Raw genomic sequence first — 27,297 nt, 5'->3', positions numbered from 1 at the left:
TTAATCTTATTAATATATTATTTGCTCTCTCGGTTGTTCGTTCTTTCCAAGATGGGTAGTTTGACAGTATGAAAGTTTAGTGTATGTAATTATTTTGGGTGTGAAATCGCCGTTCGATCGAGGGGAGATAATAAGTCAGACAGCGAAGGTGGCGAAATGTCGGCCTTGGCAAGGTTTGGTGTTGGATTCCGAAACGCTCGCGATTCGCATTTGTCTTTTTAAAAAAAAAAATTTATTGTTTAAAAAAAAAGCATTTATTATTAAAGGTTAGTTATCCTTCAGGAACGTGCTGTAAATAGAGGCCAGAGGCCTGTATCTTGGGATTTATTTTCGGTTTTTCTTTTTCACCACAGAGGTCGAGGCTCATGGAAGAGTCATCGCGATGTTTATTTTCCGTCGATGTTCGAACACATTACATCGCACCAGAGTACCGAAGAGTAGTCGTCGTCTTGTGATCATCCCGGTGTATACGTATCTGGGTTGTGGACAACTTGACGACTGCACCTAACAATGGTCCGAGATTTCTGGTTCCACCAGTCCGGACGAAGATTATTTTTGAATGAAGTGACATTTGGGACCCTCAACGACGTTTGATGGAAGTCCATTCCATTCATGAATGTCTCTCTGGCTGAATAACTTGTTTCTCACTTCCAGGCTCGACCTCCTCTTAAACAATCTTACATGGCGTGCCTCTTGTGGTTGTGTTTGTTGTGGAGTGTGACGAAGTGATTGACACGCCGAGGTGAGTGTGCAGTAATCATGTCACCCCATTGGGCGACTGGAGGACATTGAGTGCAGGTTCAGAATCCCCAGTGGTTGCCCGTTGTGGAGTGTGACGAAGTGATTGACACGCCGAGGTGAGTGTGCAGTAATCATGTCACCCCATTGGGCGACTGGAGGACATTGAATGCAGGTTCAGAATCCCCAGTCGTTGCCCGTTGTGGAGTGTGACGAAGTGATTGACACGCCGAGGTGAGTGTGCAGTAATCATGTCACCCCATTGGGCAACTGGAGGACATTGAGTGCAGGTTCAGAATCTCCAGTCGTTGCCCATAGGGTAGGTGACTCGACTCGGGGGGGGGGGGGGGATTAAGCGATTTGCCAGTCTCTGTACCCTCAAGATCTTGTCCCCGTAAGTCTTGTATCGCAGGTGCCACACGACGCTCCCATACTCAAAGATGGGGTCTGACCAAAGTTGAGTGGAGGATTTGGACCATCTCTGACGTCAAGTGTGAGAACGTCCGTTTGATGATCCCAGGATTTGATTTGCTTTTCGGATTGCTGATGACGCATGATGATAGAAGCTGAGTTCATTGTCAATGGTGACACCTACATCCTTCTCCTGCTGGATATCTTGAAGATCAACTTCATTCACGTGGTCGCAATATCTGGTGTTTGATGTGATATGTGGGACTTTGTATTTAGTCTTATTGAAAGGGAGTTGCTCTATCTCCATCCAATTAATCTTGGAGGGATTCAATCTTGTCATGATTAGAAATACGTCCAAAAGTCTTTGTGTCAGCTGCAAAGATGTCCTGTTACAGTGTACATGCAATTTCTCACAACTTCTGGCTGATCATTTATCTATAATTCCAGCAGCGTGTGCGTGTGTGCGTGTGTGCGTGTGTGCGTGTGTGCGTGTGTGCGTGTGTGCGTGTGCGCGTGTGCGCGTGTGCGCGTGTGGGCGTGTGCGCGTGTGCGCGTGTGCGCGTGCGTGCGCGCGTGTGTGCGCGTGCGTGTGTGTGTGTGTGTGTGTGTGTGTGTGTGTGTGTGTGTGTGTGTGTGTGTGTGTGTGTGTGTGTGTGTGTGTGTGTGTGTGTGTGTGTGTGTGTGTGTGTGTGTGTGTGTGTGTGTGACCGCTGTTTCTTGACAACCACTGGTCCGATCTAATTGAAATTTGCCAGGTATATTGCTGGGGACCTGAGGATGTGCCTTTTCAAGGTTTGATATTAATTGGACAAGTGCCTCCCAAGTTATGGCCATTTATTTACCAAACCAATGGGAAGACACGTTGTTGCGTGGGTGTGGCCAATGGGGAAGGGAAGCTCAGCCACGTTCCCCATTACGGGTTACAACGTAGTACTTCTGGAGAGTGATGACTTCGTGTATTCTAATGATTTCTCGATTTCTTATGCGCATTTATAGATTAACACAATGCCCCAAGTTATGATCGTTTTCATGTTAGACGGTGCATAAATTTCGGTAACATCAGAGTGCTGGTATGCTCCGAACCAGGAAGTAAATTTTTTTCTCTTCTCTTCTCTTTTTGTTTTTCCTTGCGACGACATTGCGAAAATGTAAAATACATTGGCGCTAATTGAATAATTGGCCATTAAAACCTAAATTGCGAATAATCGTAACTGTGATATGCGAACTTCCGGGCCACGCACGTACGGGCACACGAGAGCGAAGAAATGGCCTTTGTGGTTGTTGTTTCTTGCTCGCGGTTGGAATATTTATTTATTCTTTTTTTTATTATTTTTTTTATTTTTTATTTTTTTACGGGCAGTTAATAAAAATTATGCACACCAGAGGTCTGAGGACACCGCTGCTCCTCACTGGGGTCCATTTTGACCTCACCACATTTATGGTAACTCTCTGTTGTCGTACAACCACACATACAGTTATCCATTTGACGAGTTTTCTTGACATTCCATAGGTCGCAATCTTCCTGAGAAGCCGCTCTTATGATACTGAGTCAAATACTTTGCTAAAATCCAGCTACAGAGTATCAATTGAATCTCATACATCTAGCATGACTGTCAACTCCTCAAATGCACATTGTAGCTGGGTGGTGGGTGCATGATCTGTTGGGTTGACAATCTGAAAGTAGATTGTAGGTCATCATGTGTTCTACAGTAGCATCTCTCACCAGATTGTCCAATAGTTTGCTGACAACTGACATAAGGCTCATTGGACAAGAATTCTCAGGGCCCTTTCTACTGCCCTTCTTATGGATGGGTGTTTTGCTCCCACTCTGCTCTCCCCTCTGGGCTGGCACCACTGCCTCACACCTTGCTCACCTTGACACCGTGGAAACCAAGACCTTCAAAGTCATTGGAATCTCCCATGATGAAGCTGAGTCTCTGTGTCTATCTCTTTCACATCACAGACAGGTCGGTGGTCTCTCTGTCTTCTACCACCTCCTTTCTGGTCTTGCATCTTCTGCTCTTTCCATGCTTTGTTCCCCCTACAGGTTTCTGCAGGGTGCATGAGGTCCGCTGTCAACCCCCTTCCAGTGAAACTCCTAAAATCTAGAATCACTGCTCACCTCCATTCATTCGTTCCTCTTTTTCTTTTTCTTTTTTTCCACCGATGGAACCAACTTCCACATACTCTTCAATCTCATTCCTCCCTCCAGATCTTCAAAACAGCTGTTGACTACCATCTCAGATCATCCCATGGTATTTTCCTATGGTATCCAAGGCCATCTACACTCATGGCTCGCAGACTTCCTCTCCGGTCGCAGCCAACGTGTGGCCCTAAATGGAGTTCTTTCATCCCCTCTTCCTGTCCAGGCTGGAGTTCCTCAAGGCAGCATTCTGGGCCCTGTTCTTTTTCTGGTTTTCATCAATGATCTCTCCGACTCTCTGGAAAATCCTCTTTATCTCTTTGCTGATGAATCCACACTCTGCCGTACCATCTGTCATCCCTCAGACTGGCATGCAGCAGCTTCTTCGCTCACTGCAGATCTGGGTAAAATCACAAACTGGTCCAACATGTGGAACATGTCTTTCAATCCGGACAAATCTCACACTCTCACTATGTCTCTTCGAAAGGATCGTTTAGAACCCCCCCACCCCCCATCCACTTTCTCAACAATCCTATGGAAGAAGTCCTTTCTTTCAAGCTTCTGGGTCTCATTATCTGCCATGACCTTTCCTGGGAAAACCACATTTCAAACCTTGCCAACTGGGAATCCTCCGTTGTGCAAAGTCCTTCCTCGGCCCACCTGAGCTCCTGACCACTTTCAAACCTTTCGTTCACAGCCTGATGGAGTATTGTTCTCCCCTCTGGGCTGGTGCTCCTGCCTCCCACCTTTCTCGGCTTCACACAGTGGAAACCAAGGCATTTCGGATCATTGGCATCTCCCGCGATGAGGCTGAGTCTTTGGGTCTCTCACTCTCTCACCGCAGGCAGGTCGGTGGTCTGTCTGTCTTCGACCGTCTCCTCTCCAGTCTCGCCCCCCTGCTGTGTCTGCGATTTGTCCCCACCATATTTCCGCAGGGTGTTCAAGGTCCGCCAACAACCCCCTTCTGGTAAAACTATCAAAATCACGAATCACTGCTCACCTTCACTCTTTCATTCCTCTTTTTTCCCACCTTTGGAATAAACTCCCTCACTCTATTCAATGCCATTCTTCCCTCCAGGGCTTCAAAACAGCTGTTCACCACCACTTCTTATCCCCCCCCCCATCCAAATCCTTGATCTTTTCTACCCCCGTTAATCCACCTCAAGCCCGCCTCCTTCAAATTCCCTGCTTTCCTCCTGAAAGTCCCCGTAATGTATTCCCCATGTTCCCCGCCCCATCCCTCTCCCTTCCACAGATCTCCTAATGTCTCTGTTCCCCACTGTTTTGTCCTTCCCACTCCCGCCCCTCTTGTCTCATACCCCCTTGCTGTGCATTGTGTGTTCGCTTTCATACGAGCCTCGACAAGGTATACAAAAAAAAATTAAAAATCCCCCATCCAAACCCATGATTTTTTCTCCTCTCGTTACCCCCCAAGCACACCTCCTTCTAAATTTCCAGTTTTTTCTTCCTGAAAGATTGCTTCTATACCACCCAGTGCATCCTCCCCTACCCCCATTTCTCCCCACACACCCAATTTTTCCAAGTCTCCCTTTATTTTGTCCATTGGCCCTGCTGTCAGTGTTTCTCCCCCTCCTATTGTCCCTCTTATTCTGTTGCATCCTGACGGAGCCCCCTGCATATGGTCATCGCCAGGGTTGGACTCCACGCGCAGTCGAGGTCTGCTCCGGTTGAACTAATCCGAACTGAAACCGTTTTGCACCGCAGTTCTCTCTTTGTGTGTGTGAATGTGTGCTATAACCTGCTAACCTTGCCAATGATTGTCTCTTGTCGGTACTCTGCTCAAACTTGTGCTTGAAAAGAAAAATGCAATGCTTCTGACAATTCATTGAGGTCATATGCTCCTTCCACTGGATCTCCCGCAATTTTTCACTCGATTGTTTTATTTAACCTATACTTGGGTGTTTTGGAGGGTTCTTGAATGTCAAACTGTGTTCAACTCGGATCTCCGTCTGCAGATCTACAGCAATGATCTCTGTTCCCAAGTGGTGTGAGATATTCAGTGGAATTGACCATATCGTTCTCATTGGTGATGAGGAGATCTAGTGTGCTGGGCTCCTGACCCTGACAATGTCGACTGTGGGTTGTTGCATGTTGAACTAAATAGCTGTCTTGGAGAGCTTCAATGAGGTGTTTAGGAGGGCAATTTGGTCCTCCACTCACATGCCATGATCTCTGGTCTATGGCTGGATGATTAAAGTCTCCAGCTATTAGAATGTTCAATTGCTCTCCATCCCCAATCTTGCTTAAACACTCGCTACCTCCGCCACCGAAGGTGGACGGAGGTTATGTTTTCTTCCCTGTCTGTCTGTCGGTCTGTAAACAGGATATTTCAAAATGTTGTCGACGGATTCGGACGAAATTTGATGGACAGGTTGGATGTGTGACAAGGACGAATTTATTGGATTTTGGTGAAGATCCGGATATGGATCTGGATACAAGAATTTTTGAAGTGATTCTTCACCATTGAGAGATGGGGCCAAAGACGATATACAGCACGATATCGCAATAAGTTGTGAAGGGATTCGGTCAAAACTTGGTGGATGAGTTTGATAAGTGACAAGAACAAGCCGATTAGGTTTTGTGTGTGACGAGGACGAATGGTTCAGCTGCAGATCTGGCCTATCAGTGGGATACAAAACATGTTCAGCTTGGGGAAGGTATGCATGCTACCGTGTACTGTTCCAGAAAATAAGAAAGTGTTCTTTTGGGTGCTACTTGATGGTTAACAATAGGTACATCCTCTGAGAATACTCTTCCTTTCCAATGTAAAATCAATGAGTACCATGCTGATTCAGTATCATCTACTGCAACCTCCATGTCCAGTACTTCAAGAGAACCCTTTGTGTATATTATTACTCCTCTGGAGTTGATTGTGTTTGAATCTACGTTGATGAAGACATTGTATCCGGTGAACGATAGAGATGTTGCAGTTAGACTTTGTTGCACGGGTCTTGGCTTTACCTCTATGATCAGTGTCGTCTGAATTTGTCCTCTCAATCAAAAGTTCCAATTCAACCATTTCGTTTGGCAGAGAATCTGCATCGCTGTACAATAATTTAACATCTTTCGATGACTCTGGTGCGTTGTCCATTCATGTGGTCATCCAGTCACTGCTGCTGGACATCTGCTCCACCAACTGCACCTTCACTGTCTTGTGGTGGATGTGCTCCTGGTGCAGGATCAAAAGCAACTGGGCCATGACATGCATGTTGCTTTCCATCTGAGTTGTGGGGTCTTCCAGTTCATGGTGGAGCTCCTTCATGGACTATGTTCCCTACCCTGGTTATCCCTTTTATTATTTGTCTGGCTCACTCTCGATGACACCAGTCTATGTCTACGAATCACGAGATTCTCTTCACCTTCATCCTTTCTCTTTTTCAGTTCTCTTAGTGTTCTCCTCTCTGCTCTTCAATCTCTGGTCATGTCTGGAGCAATAAATGTATTTCTCCATTTTTTTTTTGTCTTTCCCAGGTTTTTGGCTGACTGCATGATTTCATTTCTCAGTGTAGAATCCTTCAGTTGCTCCAACAGAACCCTCAGTTTGACATTCTTGGCTGAGTTTCTTCCTCCTAGCCTGATCTTTTTGACTCTATTTACTCCATCCACCTGACTTCCCATGGTAATGTTGGGCCCATCACCTCATTGCGATCTTCAATTTGGCGATCCCTGAAACTTCCTCCCTTGGGTTTGACGACATTGTGTATCACATTGTTGTTTCTCCTCTTCTCTCGATCCACCAACCTATCCACTGATACTGTATTAACAACACCAACTCTTGTAGTCACGGATTCTCACTCACCGGTATGTTCATCAGTCTTCAGAATCACAGACTCTCCTCCAGAACTATCTCCTGTTGTCTTCACCTGATTTGACAGTAGCTGAGAAGACCGGGGCTCTTTGTCTGACAGTATCAGCATAGCTCCTTTGCATCCTCTTTCTGTTGGTTTCTAATGGGTTTTCATCATTGTTGACTTTCTTTATTGACTGGATGGCCATTTCCTCACACTCTCCACAGAACCAATGGGCAGCGGTTAGTCTCATCACCAAATACGTCATACGGTACAACTGACATTCCGTGGCATTGTCGCCAAGACCATCTTTCACAGATTTTGCACTCTATCATAGTGTCTACACCTTTTCTCTGGCAGTACTCACAGCAAAATTGATCCTCCTGATCCTTTCCTTTTTTCCAATATTTATGGTGGTGTTTTTTTTGTTTATAATATTATACAAATCAAATAATTTCTTTTTCTTTTTTTTCATCTCTTTTACTCTTTATTCATCTCTTTGCTTATCTCTCTCTACAAAGGAGAAGTGGATTCTTGCAGAAAAAAAATTCTGTAAGGCTCACTTGGATGCACCTGCATGGATGGGTACGAGGGTAGTGCAGTCGTGGCTGAAACCCGAATCCTATCCAGGTTCTTCCTGGTGACTCCATCTTTGCTCTTTACTTCTTCGGGTTCCTTCTTGGTCTTCAGTTTCATTTAGTTTCAAGTTTTACTTATCTCAAATGAACTTTGGGGATCTGCCTTGTTTTAACCATATTTCTTATCTGGGTCTGTGTAGGCTCCTTCCAGCGCCCACGCAGATCTCCCAGGATCAGGCTGAGTCCGAGGAGCGAGCGAGGGCGCAGCGCCATGCATCCTTGGTGGCAGCGCGGACGGAGCCCCCTGCATATGGTCATCGCCAGGGTTGGACTCCACGCGCAGTCGAGGTCTGCTCCGGTTGAACTAATCCGAACTGAAACCGTTTTGCACCGCAGTTCTCTCTCTTTGTGTGTGTGAATGTGCGCTACAACCTGCTAACCTTGCCAATGATTGTTTGACCATGCTGTTTCTCCCCAGGATTTCGCTGATGGTGGAGCTTTTCCTGAGATCCACGTGGCCCAGTTTCCACTGGACTTGGGCCGTAAGCAGAAAACCTCGAATGCCTTGGCACTGCAGGTGGACTCAGAGGGCAGAGTCAAGTATGACGCAATTGTCCGCCAAGGGGTTTCCAAGGACAAGGTGAGTGCTGAAATGTCTGCGGATCGTTCCTTGCGTTGCATTGAAAGCTTCAATCGATTGAGTGTTACTTAAAACCTTTTCAAACGATCAAAAATAACACGCTATTAGAAGAGTATTGGAATTGCTCTATTTTTCATCAAATCTGTTTGAATGGCATTCAAGTTTTCATACACAAATAATATTAAAGAGCATTGATGTAAAAAAAAAAAAAAAGCACACTTTATCCTTTTATCTCTATAGTCTGGGTTCAAATCTCGACCCAGCTAAAACCATCACCCTCATGGTGTTTCACATAGAGAGCAAGGCATCGATTTGTGTGCCGTTTGTCGGATGGACATTGAGTCGGAGGACCGGTCTGTCAGCGCTGGTTGTTGGTGGACGTGAAAGATCCCACATTGCCTTGCGAAGAGGAAATGAGTTATTACCGGCAACCTGGACAAATTATATATTTCTGTCACAGTCAAATGTCAGGCCTGGTCAGCCAGTTCCAAAAAGATTTGGTTAAAAGATTCGTTCCGCCCGACCAACAACAGAAGGTGGGAATAATGGACGTCGTTATGACGAAGAAGAAGATTTAAAAACACCTCTGCATCTGTTCACGTTCCCCGCAAAATATAACGCCTTAAATACGCCAACAAATATAGCACAGGGATAAAATCCCTGAAGACACATGCAGTTTGAAGCAAAGTGTTTCCATTCCGATTGGTGTGTTGCCTATCCATGCACTCGCCATTGAACTGACTGGTCTGGGTTCGATTCCTGGCCAAACGATAAACCTGTCGGATTGGTCGTGTTTCGCAGGCGGGGTGAGGCATCGCTATGTGTGTCGTGCTTCGGATGGACGTTGTGCCGGGTGTACTGTCTGCTAGCATTAGTCGGTCGATGTTAAAGTTCTGATTGTCCTTCACGGAGAGTAAACGATTTATCGCCGACTCCATGGACTAATTACAAATTCCTGCCCAAGTCACGTTCAATTGAACGCCAGGCTTGGCGAGCCTGTTTGTGAAGACTTCGGCCCAAAGCCTTTCCCGGCTGACCCCACAAGAAGGTGCAAATAATTGGGCCATTAAAGAAGCAATACTAGTTGTAGGAGTATGATGGGGGATGTGAATCATATTAGTACACTGTGCTCGAATGGTAATACGGAACAGGCTCACCCTTATTAAAACGCTGTAATTTTTTTTATTTATTTATGTCATTTCCAAACTTCTTGGTAGAAAGGAGCCCGATACATTGGTAATCCTACTATTAATTTGCAATACAATAATTTATTACGGACCCCAGGCATTAAAAAGCCACGTGTATCGAACATTTTCAAATGGAGCACCTCGCCGCCGTTATAGCATTTAAATTGCATCAGATGTGACAATAAATGTTAATGTTGCTTCTGGCTTGCCAACTCGATGACGGAAGATGCCAAACTCACAGCATCTTTCCTGTTTTTTTTCTTCTTCAAATAGGCTGTCACTTGGAGCTCTTGTGACCCGTAGGCCACCAGTTGAGAACCACTGACCCCGACTGTAACGGTTCTCACAGCTATCCTTAGTCCAATCTTACTCGGGTAGGGACACAGGAAGAACAGAAGAGAGTCGACAGTGGTGTGGTGGTGTATGTGTGTGAGGTCTTCCCTGGGATCACAGGCTGAGCAGAGATGCCAGTGGTGCTTTGCATCAGACACACCCTCCAGGCCCCTTTTCGCCTTACAAACCCTTCTCCACCAGTTTGACGTATCTTGTCTTGTGAGCCATGTGCCTCCCTCGGTCTCTTGTGGTTGCACTCACCCTGGCATCTCTTTGTGTCTCTCTTCGTTCGTGCAAATGCTGCTGCCTTTTATAGCCTGTCTCCTCTCGCCTCGCTAGTGTAGAGTAGATGTGCCATATCGCCAGAGCGTGTGTGGTAGGGACAGAGGGGTAGGTTTGGGGAGGGGTCATACCTAGCTCATGTGGACGTGCCATGTTGATGTTCAGTTATATGGTGTTAAATGATAACGGGGGTGATTTGCGAGTTAAACACAGGTTGAAGAGAAAGAGACGAGTATGAAGATGACAGGTGGCGTGACCCAGACATCCGATTCTGAGCGTTGCAAATTGGGGAAAGATAACTGATGAAGAATTAACCCCTCATTAACTAGTCTTTTTTTGTAACACTGCCCCATCCTTCATCTTGGACTCGTCCCGAGTCTCACCCATAGCTGGACCGGACCAGGAGAGGACAGAAATGACTATTTAACAACAACAATTCTGCCCGACTCTAATACCCAAAACATTAAAAATGAAGTGAATGCGCTCGTCTACATATTCTGTCGACCAGAAGCCTTTCCTTCACAGGTGCATCCATCCCGAAGCACTTACTTACTTATTCAAAACAAGGACAAATGTGTCAAAGAGCCGCGTCCTAAAGGTTTTGTCTTCACCAGAAGAAGAACAAGAAGAGGAAGAAGAATAAAAAAACAACAACAACAACAACAACTTCCGATATATATTTCGTCACGTCACGTCCGTCATGGACGATCTTCGTTCATGACGAGAAAATAGTGTATTTACGAAATTACAATATATTAAATGGAATAATCTTTAAATAGTAACTTCAACTTTTCGAAACTTAAAAGCAAATGTCCGAATATATTTAAAAGTTCATGATAGACGCTCTCAAAAGGCACCCTCAATGCGAGGATGTGTACAGGTGTTTCGTATTTAAGGAGAACCGGATCGTGTATATAAAAGAGCCGAGTCCTAATATAAAGGTTTTGTCTTCACAAGAGGAAGAAGAAGAAGAAGAAGAACGCCGAGCTCTCTTAGAGCAGCGTTCGCTATGTGAGACGCTGCTAAAAAGTTTTTTTTTTGTATACCTTGTCGAGGCTCGTATGAGAGCTAACACAACACACAGCAAAGGGGGCATGAGACAAGAGGGGTGGGAGAGGGAAGGACAAAACAGTGGGGAACAGAGACATTAGGAGATCTGTGGAAGGGAGAGGGATGGGGCGGGGAACATGGGGAATACAAGATGGACATTACAGGGACTTTCAGGAAGGAAAGCAGGGAATTTGAACGAGGTGTGTTTGGGGTGGATTAACAGGGGTAGAAAAGATCAGGATTTTGGATGGGGGATGATAAGAGGTGAGTTTGAAATGCACACAATTAAAAAATTAAATGGCTCGATGGTGAGCATTTTTCATATTCCAGGAGAGCTACTCAATTGCGATTTGGTTCACTTTTTAGTAAGGGAGCAATGTATGTCTTGCTGTACCTGCAAAATAAGAAATGAAAAGGAAATATAAGAGTTGCACAGCAATCATTGAAATTGAGAGTTCATGTAGGAGGTGGCGACGAGTTAATGAGTCACAGAGTGAAACAATTCCTTGGTCTTGGGGCCGGCAAACAAAGGTCAGAGACCAGGGCAAAAGTATATTTTGGAAATGGCAGCAGGCAGGTCTTTAAGCTTGGCAGCAGGCAGGCAGCGGTGTTGTTGCTCGCTGGCTGGTGATACTGGCAGGAGGTTTGGTAGCGGGGAAGAGGACAGCCAGCTCTCATCCGTTTTTTTCTCGCTGGGGAGAAAATGGTGTTGCGGCTGATAAGCTTACTGCCTGATTTGGTAGCCCTATTTGGCTCAGTGGAGTGAGTGGCAGAGTGGCACCTACCCTGTTGTAACAGTTTGGGACTCAATGGGTCCTCTTAAATGCCAGTTTCCCTATTTTGTCCTTACCACTGGCACGCTCTCATTGTATTGGGTGGTGGAGAGCATCTAATGTAAACCCGAGTCCGAGTGCATAATCAATACACCTTTATTGCTTGACTTTTAAACCTTATTATAATGGTTCTAATGACCAATATTTACCCACTGCTTTGCTTGCTGATCCCATCCTATGAATTTGGGAATGACCCTCATCTATCCCCCCTAACTTTGGCACAATTAGCTGGCTGGGTAGTGTGACACTGACTCAAGCCTCCCCACCTGGCTGTATATCGCGATGGTAGCCGAGACCTTGGGGTTAACCTGGAGCATCTCTCCTTGCTTCCTAACTAATTGTTGAGCCCTCCCTGGCTCCTACCATGGGGCTCTTCCTGCACCCACCATGCCCTCTTGGCACTCACACGCCGAGGGCCCTCTTTCGGTTCCTGGGTCAGAAACTGCTCTTCCAAATTAACTCGTTCTCCTGGTGGCTGTCCTGCAGCTCAGGAGACCTCAAGGTTCGGTACCTTCAATAACGAATGCCATTGTAACTTTCGGGCCATACTTCTATTCAACAAACTACACATTTGCACTCCCACAAGTAACTCCGCCACCAATTTGCCGTGTCCAATGACCAACAGCTTTTTAGCTTTACCAACACTCGAACCCCCTACATGGCCAATACTGCATTCAAATTATTCTGCCTTTTGTTGATGCTGTAATTGATTGCGTATTACTTTGTATGTGGGATGCAAGTTGATGTGTCGGTTGATGGAGTTTTCACAGGAGTTTGCGTCCTCGTTCATTTGCCTCGAATCTCATGGTTCACCTTTAATGACCCGGTGCCAAGGATAGTGGCCTGATTCCATGCGAACGTGTTTGTGTGTCGGTGGAGGTGTATTCGGGATAAACCTCATATAGAAATTTAATATACAGGAAGAAATCCTGCATGGGGCTGGTGTGAAAAAATTCTGACTCAAAATGGAACTCAAACCCAAGGACCTCATTGCTTCAACGGCCACAGCCCACTGAGCTACTGAGTCTTGAGCGACACTGAGCGAGTGTGTGTGCGTGCGTGCGTGCGTGCGCGCGCACGTGTGTCAGTCCTCGACTGGCATAAGTGTTCCGTTCCTGGGACCCTAACTTAAGTCGATTTTTCCACAAGTCGAATTTCATTGAGTAAAATCTGACAACGGAATAGATAATCAAGTGAACATTTACATGTGCAGTACCAACATACTAGGGGGGGGGGGGGCGGGGGGAAGGGAATGCCGAAAGGCAGAGCAGGGAGACCGAAGGACCGGCGTACTCTCCAGGAAATTGATGCATGCTGAACCTTTGAAGAAACAGGAAAGGGCGTAGAAAGACAGAGATTTGAAGCTTTTGCAGCTTGAGGGGGATTATGGACTCTGTTTGGGGCTCAATAGATTATATTATTATTATTCGCATGAACACCAGTCTCCTCTTGCCCTTCCCTCTTTGCGTCCTCTCTGTCATTCCTTTCGCTTTCTTTGTTCGCTCGTGTTTCTTTATTTCACTCTCCTCCACGCTTTGCTGATTCATTTCTCGTCACAACATTCGTCTTCGTCATTCATTATTTCCTGCATATTCCGTCTCGGTGCTTTCGCTCTTTCGTATTTCTTCAGCTTCCACCCCTGCACACCTTCACTTTCGCATTTCCACGTCCGTTAGCTCGGTCGCTGGACCCTCTGCTTCATCCTACGGTGCTGCGGCGTCCTGACAGGAGACAGTAAATACATGCCGCGAGTGACGTCATTGCCCCACGGGGGAAACACCGGTGCCCCGGCTGTGTGAGGAGCAGGAGGGGAGTGAGCGCGGTTTGTCCCGGTTTCAGTCAGGGTGTGGGAGCCTGAGTCAACAAGTGCAATGTGTGCAGGGGGTCCGTCCTGTCCCCAGGACGGACGCGACCTGCACACGTGACAAGAATTGGCGAATCTAGAATTTTAATTTTCATGGGCGCTTACTAAAAATCAAGTTTACGTATGTTGAGGTTTACGTAACCCGAGGATGGGGCAAATTTTCTTCTGTTTTGCCGATTACTTCAATTCTACGTGTTGGGGAGCTATATGATCTACAAATACTAATATACAAAACGTTAAACACGCTTAGCTTTATGTTGACATTTTCAGGTTATCGCATTTGTCAACTTTGCTCATTTACTCCCGTGTTAACTTTCACAAAGTGAAGCGACTGTTAACGGTTGGTACTAAGACTAGTGACGTCAGTACGGGCAGATTGATGGGTTTTATTTTTTACGCTCGCTTCACGAAAGAGATCGAAACGATGTCGACGCGGTTTCGCTTCCGTTTGGAATTCCTTTATGCAAGGCATTTTGCACTTCTCCTCTGACGATCTTTTCTTGTCACACCCTCCGTCCAGGTGGGTGTGACAATAATGTGCACACATGCGACCAGGTACATTACTTTTGAACGCGCTGCCGAACGTCGAGTCACAAAAGCTGCAGCACTTGGATGGACCAAAGTGTTTTGTTCTTCTTGCTCAACACTTGATTCTTTTGCTCCAAAAGTGTACAACTTTGAGTTTCATACACATTATCATGTGGTGTTATGGTACAAATATGATCGGAACACCTTGTGTTTTAAGCCTGTTCATTGAATGTCATTGAAAGTGTGGACAGTGTTACACCGATCCGATGTAGTTTTTAGTTCTTTATTTTGCGTTTAATTTTTTTTGTACTCTTCATTGTGCATTTGCTCTCAGGTAATTTACAGCCGCTATACAGATCTCATTCCTAAAGAGGTCTTGAATGACGATGCTCCGGACCTGCAGCGACCGGATGAAGAGTCTGTCAGGGAGGTATGATGATTGAACGAAGTGCCGATGACGATTCGATCCGATGATCTGCATTTTATTAAAACTTTCCCCCATGATATCGAGGATAAGTTTCTGCATTGGGTGGTTGGCGGAGCGGAGGTGGATTATTATTCGTAGCTTTAAGAATGCAGCCTGGTTTAGAATGCCGCCTCGTTGTACTGTTGTAGCTCACAGAGAAGACCCGCATGGCTTTGGAGAAGCAGGTTGCTGAAAAGATCTCAGCCGCGATGCCAGTCCGTGCTGCGGACAAGCAGGCCCCTGCGCAGTATATCCGGTATGGCCGTTGTTTCATCAATCTTTCATTTTGGTGGTGGTGGTGGTGGTGGTAGTAGGGGAAGGAGGGATTCGAAGGAGGAACTCATCTCATGATGCAAAGATTACAGGTTCAATTTTCATCCATATACTATAATAGTGATTTGGGCATTGACATTTACGAATGTCATTGTAATTCACGTAAAAGTACAGTATAATTATGTCTCCTAATGTCCTTGTCATGCATGAAATATATGTTCAAGGTCCACAATAAGCATTACATCATCACTATTGCAAATTGTGGTGCAAAGTTCTTTTGTAAACTTTATCCCTGCTATAGCCGTCACTGGATGGCCCTAATCCCTAAAAAAGCATGTCGAACAACACATACACCACGCCACGTGTAGTTGGCAGTCATGTGCGGTAGTTGTGCGTGCGTTTTGATGCTCGTTTGCAAAGCCGCCTGTGAAGAAGCTACTGATCTCTTCCGAATGTTTTAATAGCCCTCTGTAAAGGTCAAATTGTTTAACGTGCAGCGGATGTTTTGTGTTTTTCTGTGGCAAGTCACCATAACAGAGAGTTAAATCGATGCAACGTTTAGTGCGGGAAATTGCACCATGCGCTCGGACGCAGCTGCCGGGTCCATCAAATTGCATTGTTTGCACTTTTCTCTCTCAGGTGTTCTGCGCAGGTTTAATGCTTTGCCTTTTGAGCTTAAATAATGTTTCATGGCAGCTCCTTCGTGCAACACTGTTGCGACCTTTTGTTCAACCTCACACACGTCTAAGTTGCCATGCATGTTGTGAAGGTTTCAAATACTGGTCCTGATATATTTGGTAATAATTCAACTCTATTTTATCTCCCGTCCTTCCTCAATGAAACGAATGGATTTTCACTAATTGCCATCATTTGGTGCCTTCTGATCTTCTACCCAATTGCTGCATGTCCACCTTTCCATCTTTTGGTCTGCTTAATCTCAGGTTGTTTATTTTCTGTTTTTATTTTCATCTGTAGATTTTTCTTGTTTTCAACAGTTTGTTGTCGGCAAAGTATGTAAATCATTGACATCTAGCTTGAAGGGCATTTCAAACATATTGTCAGCCAAAGAATCTATAACGTGGGGTCAGAGTTCAAGCGGGTGAGGTTTGGCGCCCTTTACTTCCTGGAATCTTTGCTAGACATAGCTCAACTTGGCTGTTTACTCGCCACAACCGCAGTTTTATATTTGGAAGGGTTGCCCTTGAGTGCCGACCTCGATGTGATTGTATCACAACCTGTACAGAAGTACTCCTCATGCTGGGAAAGTTCCATAAAGGGATGTTTGTTTTCTTCCGAGGAGCCATAAACCTAATTGGATATTTGTTTCCATATCTGGATGAACGAGAGAATAATGATCATCGTGGAAGCCGGTTGGCATGCGCCTCTTCCTTTATCGTGTATCGCTTAAAAGTGTTGTGTCAGAGCATGGAGCTCATGATGAGAAAGCTTTCAATGTTCGCTAAAGAACCGTCGCAGAATGAGATGATGAGATAATTTACCGACATTGTGCTTACGAGTTTGGTGTTTGGCTTGGAGGGTATAAAGTGAAGCATTACGATCGGTACACAGACCGGCCCTTTTGCTGCTTTGTGGATGAACCCTTATTGCATTTGCCTTGTGAATGTGATAAGCTTTTTTGCTGTTCACTGTAATTCACTTTCACAAGGCCAATTGATTTTTTTTTTCCTGTCCAGTCGGTGTATCATGCTTTCCCTTCTTTTTTCAAAAGGATTGCTGATGTTCCAACTTTAACACTTACAATTAGTTCCAAGAAGTACAGTAATTCCTCACTTAACGCGGTAGATCTGTTCCTGAAAAGTATGGTGTTAAACAAAATTATGTTGTTCAAAAACAATTTCCCCACAATAAATAATGCATAATGTGTGGGAGCGGTAGAGAGGTAGAGAAAGAGAGCGAGAGAGAGAATAAGGAAAGGATTTACTGTATGTAAGTGTAACAATTTTAAATAATAACTGGAGCAGCACTCGTTGGAGCGCATACGTCCGCCAGGCTGAACAGTTTGCGTTTGTATCCCACTGATAGGCCAAATCTGCATCCGGTCCTGAGCCAAAATCTAATCGGCTTGTTCTTGTCACCAACCCAACTCATCCACCAAGTTTTGTCACTATCTGTCATACGCTTTGAGATATCATGCTGGATATCGTTTTTTGGCACCATCTATAGATGTTGAAGAATCATTTAAAAAATTTAAAAACTCGAGTATCTGGATCCAGATCTTCACCAAAATCTCATCAATTTTTCCTTGTCACACAACCAACCTGTCAACCAAATTTCATCCAAATCTGTCCATAACTTTTTGAGATATTCTGCTGAGCACAGGCAAACGATGAAACAAACTAGAAATCACTCGTAGAACGACACTTGGCGAAACAGAACGAACAAGAAAAAGAGCAATCGGAGATTGAAGACCCTCGCCGAGATTTTTGTGTGGTGATTGTGTACTGGAGTGTTACGTAACTAATCAGAGACATAAGTAGAACTGCCATTTTCTAACTTGATGGCAGGGTACTAAGACGTCCCGCTTTGATGCAACCCCGCTTTGATCGGATACCTGACCCTGACCCATGAGCCATGACGTTCATTATTATTCAATTGAATTCAGAATGGGATTAAAATAAATTCAATTCAAATCAATTGGAAGACCAAATAGGTACAATCCTGCATTGGAGTAACTAGTGCGGGCCCGTAAGTGCGTGGCCATGACATCACTGGCATAACCTGGGAAACACTTGAGAAACAGCTGAAACGGATGAAGAAGAACGATATCAAACCTTGAAAAGGCACATTCTCAGGTCCCCAGCGTCAATTGTGACGTCATATCAAACAAAGAAGAAGAATTGTGACGTCAATCGTGCAAAAGAAAAAAAAAATTGTAACATCAGAAATGACGTCATAGCATCGTGTCCTGTCATGACGTGTCGTGACATCATAGCACCGTGCGGGCCCGTAGGTGCGTGCCAGTATGTGCAGCTTCGTTCCTTCGCTCTCGTAAACGACGACTGGATTGGGGCATTTTTTCAATTACATCAGACCAACCGTATCATAAATGGCCATAACTTGGGAAACACCTGGGAAACATACTCAGGTCCCCAGCGTCAATTGTGATGTCATATCAAACGAAGAAGAAGAAGAATTGTGACGCCCCTCTCTCTCGCCCCCTCTCTCTCGCCCCCTCTCTCTCGCCCCCTCTCTCTCGCCCCCTCTCTCTCGCCCCCTCTCTCTCGCCCCCTCTCTCTCGCCCCCTCTCTCTCGCCCCCTCTCTCTCGCCCCCACTCTCGCCCCCACTCTCTCACCCCTCCTCTCTCCTCTCTCCCCCTCTCTTGAATTGTGATGCCCCCTCTCTATCGCCCTCTCTATCGCCCCCTCTCTCGTCCCCTCTCTCGTCCCCTCTCTCGCCCCCTTCCCTCGCCTCCTCTCTCGCCCCTCTCTCTGTAAATGTATTCACAAATGTCTACCAAGCACAACAATTAATTCAAACCTTGGGGAAAAAATAGCTTTCAAACCCTTGAGAAACAGCTGTTTCCTTTGGGAAAATTCAAACCTTGGGATTAATTAATAATTTGAACAATTAATTTGAACCTTGGGAAAAAACAGCTTTCAAACCTTGGGAAACACTTGGGAAACAGCTGAAACGGATGAAGAACGGTATCAAACCTTGAAAAGGCACATTCTCAGGTCCCCAGCGTCGATTGTGACGTCATACCAAACGAAGAAGAAGAAGAAGAAGAATTGACGTCAATCCTGCAAAAAAAAATAATAATAATAATAACAAGCCGGTAGGTGGACATGGGTAGTCGCCTACCCAATAGAACCTGACGCGATGGGCCCGTTCGATGGGGAATGACCTGAAGATTAAGCACAAGAAAATTCATGATTCTATCTTCAAGGGTTAATGCTGCAGATTGTTTTTTCGTTAAAATACCCCCACATTTAGAGGTTTTTCAGCCGTTGCTAGGCAACGGAGGGGTCCATAGCAACGGTTCTTTCTCACACATAGCTCGGACATACCATGAACCTACCATACCAGTTTCATGTATATCTGACTCATTGTCTCTGATATAACGAACTTCGTTTTTTTATTGTTTTCGACCAGGGTTCATTCAAAGTGTATCTTCTCCGACAGTTTTCATAGGATCTGGCTGGAAAGTTTTGACAATATGGCTGAATGTACTGCCCACAATCGCTCATGGCCCGATTTTTGATTTTCGAAAAAGTAAATTTTTTATGATTTTTCAAAGTCCCGTTGCTTGGCAACTGTGGTGTCCATAGCAACGGTTCTCATTTGCACACAGCTCGGTCATGGTATGAACCTACCAACCAAGTTTCATCGAAATCGCCATTGTATTAACTGAGCACTGGACCGAATAGAGGGACAGCCAGACAGACAAACAAGCCGGTTGGCGGACATGGGTAGTCGCCTCCCCAATCGAACCTGACACGATGGGCCCGTTCGATGGGGGAATGACCTGAGGATTAAGCACAAGAAAATTCTTGATTCCAGCTTCAAGGGTTAATGCTGCAGATTGTTTATTCGTGAAAATACCCCCACATTTAGAGGTTTTTTGGCCGTTGCTAGGCAACGGAGGGGTCCCTAGCAATGGTTCTTTCTCACACATAACTAGGACATACCATGAACCTACCATACCAGTTTCATGTATATCTGACTCATTGTCTCTGAGATATAACGAACTTTGATTTTTTATTGTTTTCGTCCAGGGTTCACTCAAAGTCTATCTTCTCCGACAGTTTTCATAGGATCCGGCTGGAAATCTTTGACAATATGGCTGAATGTGCTGCCCACAGTCGCTCATGGCCCGATTTTTGATTTTCGAAAAAATAATTTTTTAATGATTTTTCAAAAACTTCAAAGTCCCGTTGCTCGGCAACGGTGGTGTCCAGAGCAACGGTTCTCATTTGCACACAACTTGGTCATGGTATAAACCTACCAACCAAGTTTAATCGAAATCGCCATTGTATTAACGGAGCACTGGACCGAACAGACACAGACAGACAGACAGACAGACAAACATCGACGGAAAAACTGATAATAAGGGTAGTACAAATTTCTAAATTAAAAAAAACAAAAATTTTTTTTTTGACTGGATCGACTACCCAACAGACAGACAGACAGACAAACATATCGACGGAAAAACTGATAATAAGGGGAGAACAGATTTCAAAATTAAAAAAAAAAAAAATTTTCCGACTGGATCGACGACTCAACATATCGACGGAAATACTGATAAGGGTAGAACAAATTTATAAAAAAAAAATTTTTGAAAAGTTTTTTTTTTTCGACGACATCGACTACCCAATAAATAAACATCAATTGTGACGTCAAAGCACCGTGTTTTGTCATTGGTTGACCGACAAATGGCCGTAACTTGGGAACCGCTTATGCGATTAATATAAAACCTGGAAAAGGCACATCCGCTGGTCCCCAGCAATATTCCTGGCAAGTTTCAATCAGATCGGACCGTCAATCGTGCAAAAAAATAAAAATAAAAAAAATAATAAACTTTAATTGTTACGTCATTCGCGATGTCATAGCACCGTGTTTTGTCATTGGTCGACAGATAAATGGACGTAACTTGGGAACCACTCGTCCGATTAATATCAAACCTCAAAGGCACATCCGCGGGTCCCCAGCAATATTCCTGGCAAGTTTCAATCGGATCGGACTGGCAGTCGTCGAGAAACGGCGGTCGTAGACAGGCAGACAGACAGACAGACAGACAGACAGACAGACACAGAGATTGCTGGAATTATACATAGATTGTAGGGAATCCGAACAAGCAAACAGCAAAGATGAAGTCATCAGGAGGAACCTGAATAGGATTCACATTTCAGCTGCTACTCCTCCACCCTCAAACCAAAATCGAATCGACTTATTCTTTTCACTTAACCAACTCATCCACCAAGTTTCGTCACAACTCATCCACAACTTTTTCAAATATCATGCTATTTTTCATTTTGGCCCTATCTCTCACTGATGAAGAATCACTTTAAAAATTACAGGATCCAGATCTGGATCCTGACCAAAAATCCGTGTTACTGTTGTTGGCCGGTCACCTTCATACTCAAAAATTTCAGAACGATTGCTTGAAAACTGTGGACAAAAATAATGTGACAAACAAACAAACAAACAGATGCAACAGAACAACATACTTGGCAAAATACTTTTGCGAAATAACAAACAGACAGGGTTGAAAACCTTCAGTCGTGGAGGTAATAATAATATTTTAAAATTATTTGGAAGGTGGAGGTTCTTGAGTTACAAGCGGTTCCCTAAAATGTATGCGCCGCTCCATTCCTGTGCAGATACACTCCAGCCCAGCAGGGGATCGCGTACAATTCCGGAGCCAAGCAGCGCGTTATCCGCATGGTGGAGATGCAGAAAGATCCCATGGAACCTGCACGGTTCAAGTAAGCCCTTTGATTACCCCATTACACGTCATGGATCTCTGGTTTGGCATTCCTTGTCCCATCTTTGAGTTTATCTGCACCCTCTTTGAGGTTTTCTCACCTATTGTGCCACCTGTGCATTTCGCACTGCGTTTATGGGGTTATCCTGCCTCCTGTTCTCAGGATCAACAAGAAGATTCCCCGTGGACCTCCCTCGCCCCCTCCGCCTGTCATGCACTCGCCTACCAGGAAGATGACTGTGAAAGAACAACAGGAATGGAAGATTCCACCCTGTATTTCCAATTGGAAAAATGCCAAGGTGTGCCTTTACTCGAGTAAATGAGCTGATGAATGAATGAAGCTCTGAATGAACTGATGGATTAATCAAGCGCTGTTTTTATTGATCTGTTCTTAACGAAGTGGTGTTTATTGCATTTTGTGTTTGCACTTTTAAAGGCTGCTTTGTGGTGGTGTATTGTGTACAGGGTTATACCATCCCGCTGGACAAGAGGCTGGCCGCAGACGGCAGGGGCCTTCAGACCGTGCACATCAATGAAAATTTTGCAAAGTTGGCCGAAGCACTTTACATTGCCGACAGGAAGGTGTGCCCTCGTCGTCTCTCTTCTGAGTCTTCCAATCCTTCTTCCCTGCTGGCTCAGTTTGTGACGTTGAACCTTTTCGCTGCAGGCAAGGGAAGCTGTGGAGATGAGAGCCCAGGTGGAAAGAAAAATGGCTCAGAAGGAAAAGGAAAAGAAGGAGGAAAAACTGCGAGAGCTCGCTCAGCTCGCACGTGACAAGAGAGCTGGGATCAAGGCTTACGGAGAAAGAGGTGTGCTGCTTTTAAAGAGCCTCATCATCATGATGTCTCGTTGACTGAATTGATGAGTGAGCCATTGTAATAAAGACTTGGCTGCTTCGGTTTTTGGAAATTCCAGTTGCACTTCAGACCCAAAGTGTTTCGGAAAAGTTCTGTTTGTAATGACTCGAACCACCCAAAGCTATTTTCGCTGTTTACATTTTTGGTTCCTGAAAACATCATAAACATGTGTCGAGTGATTGTCCGTGCCACCATTGTTTGCAGCTGAAGATCCCGATGTGGCTGAGAGGGATGAGATACGTCTTGAACGGCACAAAGAGAGGCAGCATGATCGCAACATCGCGCGCGCCGGCCCTGACAAGAGGTTTGTACCTCGACTCGTGCTGGTGCCAGCTTGCACTCCTTTTCCGGGACACATCGGTGTTCAGCTGTTGATGTTCTTCATGCTAAAAGCTTCCGAACACAACTCGTGCAGGTCCAAGCTGCAGCGTGACCAGGACCGGGATATCAGTGAGCAGATCGCTCTGGGTCAGCCGAACGCACGCCTGAACAACAACGAAGTGCAGTATGACCAGAGGCTGTTCGGTCAGACCCGGGTACGTCCATGGAGTGGGGGATGGGGGAAGGGGAAGACGGGGCGGGGGTAGGTTCACTTGCATGGGAAGCATTGTTTATGTTTTCCATTTGTGAGTTTGTGTAAATGCACTCTCATTAACCACCTTTCCTCCCTAAACATGGTCGTTTTATTTTGCGTTGATTCCCCCTACACTTGTTTGTGTTTCTTGCACTTTTATTGCGGTGAACTTTCGTTGAACTTTAGGCCAGAGTCAGAATATTGAAGGTCTCTATCATTCACCACTTTCATTTTGGATGCTTTCAGTGTTGAAACGTGTTCATAGCCATCGGCAGGACATCATTGTTTATGGCCTCATTCATGAAACTTCTTGCCCTTCCAAGGTGCTCTTTCGTACCTGGGCGTCTGAGACGGGCAGTCATGATCTTGCTGTGCTGCTGCCACTCACCTGTAAATTCAAACAGTCTTGATGTTTTCAATGACCAGAAAGTTCTTTATCGCTCTCTTTCCTCACTCGTCATTGGGATTGTCACTGCATGCATCAAAGCAGGAAATATGTGCTTTATGGGTATTGAAGTTCAGGTTTTCTTTGACGCACCCTCGTTCAGCTGCCACTATTAGCCTGAGAATTGTTTTGGGGGGGGGGTGGGGTAAGAGAGACTGAGCCACACTCTGAATTCATGTTCTTGCTCTCACATTTTGTTCAAAGCCTGGTTGAAGATTTATTGAAATAACCAACAAATACATTTTTCATAGAAATTGAGTGATTTCTCGCCCCCTCTCCCAGCCCTCTATTTCCTGGGGCGTTCAATTTCACTCCCATTTCAATCATCCCTGAACCCTCAAATTGAGCATTATGATTGTCTGCCGTTCTGGTTTATATGTACATGTTGCTGTGTTTGAGCCTCGGGAGTAACTGCTGAAATCTATCTGACCGGGTTCTTCCCGACATCTTTGTTCTTTGTTCCTTTCACGTTTTTTTTTTCTACTTTATTCACAGTTCTCTTTATTCATTATAATTCATGCTTTTTCTTCTCTTTCATCTCTTTTCCTCTCTTCCGTTATCTATCTGTCTATGGAGAAGTGAATTCTTGCAGAAATTTTACTATGAGGCTCACTTGGCTGTGCCTGGATGGGTATGAGGGTAGTGGAGTAGCGGTTGAAACCCGAATCCAATCCAGGTTCCTCCTGATGACTCCATCTTTGCTCTTTACTTCTTTGGGTTCCTTGTTGGTATTCCGTTTCATCATGGGATCGAGAAGGTGTTTTAACTCGGCATTTCGTTGAACTTTTCTGTGCACGGAGATACTTTTGTCGATTTCCAAATCCTCGTTGATACATAAACTTTTCATTGATCGACATCACGTTCTTCCCATGATGCCATTCCATCCGTGCGATCAACAGGGCATGGATAGTGGCTTTGCGGGAGGGGAGGATGACATGTACAATGTTTACGACCAGCCGTGGAGGAACACCAAGGAGGTTGGCTCGAGCATATACAGGCCAAGCAAGAATGTGGACAAGGAACTCTATGGGGACGACCTGGACACCCTCGTGAAGACGAGCAGGTATGGACAGCAGTGGTGCGATGGTTATAACCACTTTTTCATGGCTCTCACTTCGACAAAATTTACAGCTAAGCCATTCTGTCATCCGTCAATACATATAACATCCCAGAAAATTATTGGACGATCATTCCTTGTTTAATCGGGAGTCATGATTGTGTCTGCTTTGGAAATGTTTGATTTCGGAAATACAGGGTGAGTCAGAAGTAGCGCCCAATTTCTGTCAGTTGATTGTGTGTTTGCCATTTGTATTGCGGTGTACAAGAAGGTAGAAATAAATGAATGACATGTTTATCGAACCATTTATTCAAGAAAAAATTATTACGGAACTGTACCAAGCTGTTTTACTTGCAATTTTCAAAGTGCCCTCCCTCATGATCGATGCACAGAGCGGCACACGCGTCTACAGAGTTCGATTTCAATTTCCTCAAACTTTGCAGTGATTTGAGCCTTCAATTCCTGAATGGTACGAGGCTTTTTATGAGCCCCCAAATAAATAAATCTGGAGGTGCAAGGTCTGGGGAGCGTGCCGGCCACTCGATTGGACCACGGCGACCGATCCACTTTCTGGGATGGTTTTCATCAAGCCACTGATGAACATAACGTCCATAATGAGGTGGAGCTCCATCATGCTGGAAATCACAGTCCTGATCTTGTACCCTGGGCCAAAAGAAGGTTTGCAGCATTTCCAGGTAAATTTCTGCAGTGACAGATCCCTCAAAGAAAAAGGGTCCAATTATCCCTAATGGAGATATGGCTGCCCAAACTGTCACACCAGGTAAATTTACCTCCTTCTCAACTGTCACTCTTGGGTTATTCGCAGCCCAGGAGACACAATTGTGTCTGTTAATTGTGCCATCAAGCTAAATTTGGTGCAAATTCAGTGACTTTCCAAACTCACAGCAATAACCTGCAAAACAAAATCAAAAATAAATAAATTACGAAAATTAATAATCTGCAAGACAATTATTAACAACATGACTTCCCAGAAAGAATCTGCCAGCCGAAAAAACAGAAATCGGGTGCTACTTTTGACTCACCCTGTACACATTTTTTTTTTATATTATTCTTGTATTTTGCAGTCAGACTCAGTCTGGTTACATCAGATGTAGTGCTAACTCCCAAACGTCCCCCCTTTCCCTTTATGGTCATTGTGGAGCAGGTTTGTTCCTGATAAGGAGTTTGATGGTGCAGATCGTCGGCAGCGGCGCGATGGTCCAGTACAGTTTGAGCGGGATGAGGAGGATCCCTTTGGCCTTGACAAGTTCTTGGAAGAGGCAAAACAGCACGGAGGGGGCAAACGGGCATCTGAGGGAGGCCGAAACAAGGACCATGATGACGGGAAGAAACGTCGTAAAGATTGATGTCATTAGTGTGTCCTGCTCGACTCACTTGGCATGAGTGCCCCCACGCTGTAGCGTTGCTGTTGTCCTGTAAAGCATCTGATGGAGAGAAGTGGTCTTCTCTGTCATAATTTTTTTCCCACTTATTATTTCACTTATTTTGTGTATCCCCGTGTCTTAAACTTGAAAGATGAGTTTTCGAATCTTTTATTTTCTTCTTTTATCCTATAATGCCAATCAAGAAATGTGTTTGGAAATCCCATGTGGTTGTTTTTCCTCCATGGAATTTGGACTTTCTGTATTTTTTTAAATTTCGTTTTGGTCTGAATAACTTTTGTTTGTTTTTAATTTCCAGCTTTGAGGAAGTGGGGCCTCGTTTGTTTTGTGCACCTTTTGGGCAGAGGCTCATCGTGTGTGACATTTGGCATTGGAGTGCAAAGGGGGAATCGATTTGTTGAGACAAATTGGGATGTTAAAACCCTCCTTTGTGTGCCTCATTTAATTTAATTTCTCTTTTCAGTTATTTTTCACAGTGCCCCCCTCACCCCCCCCCCCCCAAGTTCTCTCTTCATTTAATTTTTTCCCACCTTGTCTCCACTAGCAGATTAGAACTGTTTAGAACAGCCTCAGTTGCATCTCCATCGACTGTAAATGACACCTCAGACTGGGTCTGTGATGTCATCAGTATCCAACGCCATGCCGTTAACAAAAGTCGTCACTAACTTCTGTCCGTCTCCTTGGCTTTTTGTCTGCGTATTCCTCGTCCTTCTGCGGCTGCTCGGTCCACACAACTGGTAAATGAGCAACAACGAGGATAAAACAATTAATTTATCTGAGTAATGTAATCGACTTTACATTTGTATTCACAAAGTACGTATGCAGATTTCCAACAAGATGTTGACAATTATCCAAGAAACGCCAATGTTTTAAAATCGAATTTTATGTCAAGGATTGTTGGTAATAGATGAATAATCTGATGTATTAAATTAATTGTCTCGGATAAAGCACAGGCATGAAAGGGCCAAATGGCCTCTGTGTCACCAAGAGATTCATCACGATGCGTCAAAACTACGAACATAGCCCACGGAAGCAACGTGGGTCAAAACAGTCTTATTGTGCTTGAAGCGGCCAAATGGAAACTCTCTTCGGGCTGTGGCCGTTAAGATCGAGCCTGTCCATAATGGCTCAAACCTGCTCATGGAGGAGATATAATGTGATCCCAAAAGGGAGTCAGACTCTTGTTTCTGTCCAGGCGTGTTGAGGTTTGCCTGTAGGTAATATCTTCTGTATAATAAAGCTGTTAATGTGAAAATACGTGCTTTCGATTTGAAATTGTTCTTCTCAGTGTTACTGCTACGGCTCCACTCCTTGATCGAAGTGAAATTTATTTCGTGTTTTATTACATCATCCTCGGTTCACTGGCCAGAGTTGAGAGGT

General features: G+C 44.8%; 1 protein-coding gene across 1 annotated transcript; it reads left to right on the top strand.

Moving 5' to 3' along the window:
* On the top strand, positions 1–27,174 carry SNW1 (SNW domain containing 1). Its single transcript, XM_085851590.1, has 13 exons — positions 1–173; positions 7,880–8,027; positions 8,158–8,319; positions 14,731–14,826; positions 15,012–15,118; positions 21,478–21,582; positions 21,745–21,880; positions 22,047–22,163; positions 22,249–22,390; positions 22,643–22,742; positions 22,854–22,974; positions 24,357–24,520; positions 25,680–27,174. Exons 1-13 carry the CDS (start codon positions 157–159, stop codon positions 25,879–25,881), a joined length of 1,617 nt encoding a protein of 538 aa, XP_085707716.1. The 5' UTR covers positions 1–156; the 3' UTR covers positions 25,882–27,174.
* The last annotated feature ends 123 nt before the right edge of the window (positions 27,175–27,297 follow it).

The sequence above is a fragment of the Eptatretus burgeri genome, chromosome 13 (genome assembly GCF_056783735.1).
Source record: "Eptatretus burgeri isolate ZD-2024b chromosome 13, Ebu_testis_v1, whole genome shotgun sequence".
NCBI lineage: Eukaryota > Metazoa > Chordata > Myxini > Myxiniformes > Myxinidae > Eptatretus > Eptatretus burgeri.
Note: the sequence above shows the minus strand (reverse complement) of the source record. Positions and strands in the feature narration are given on the sequence as shown.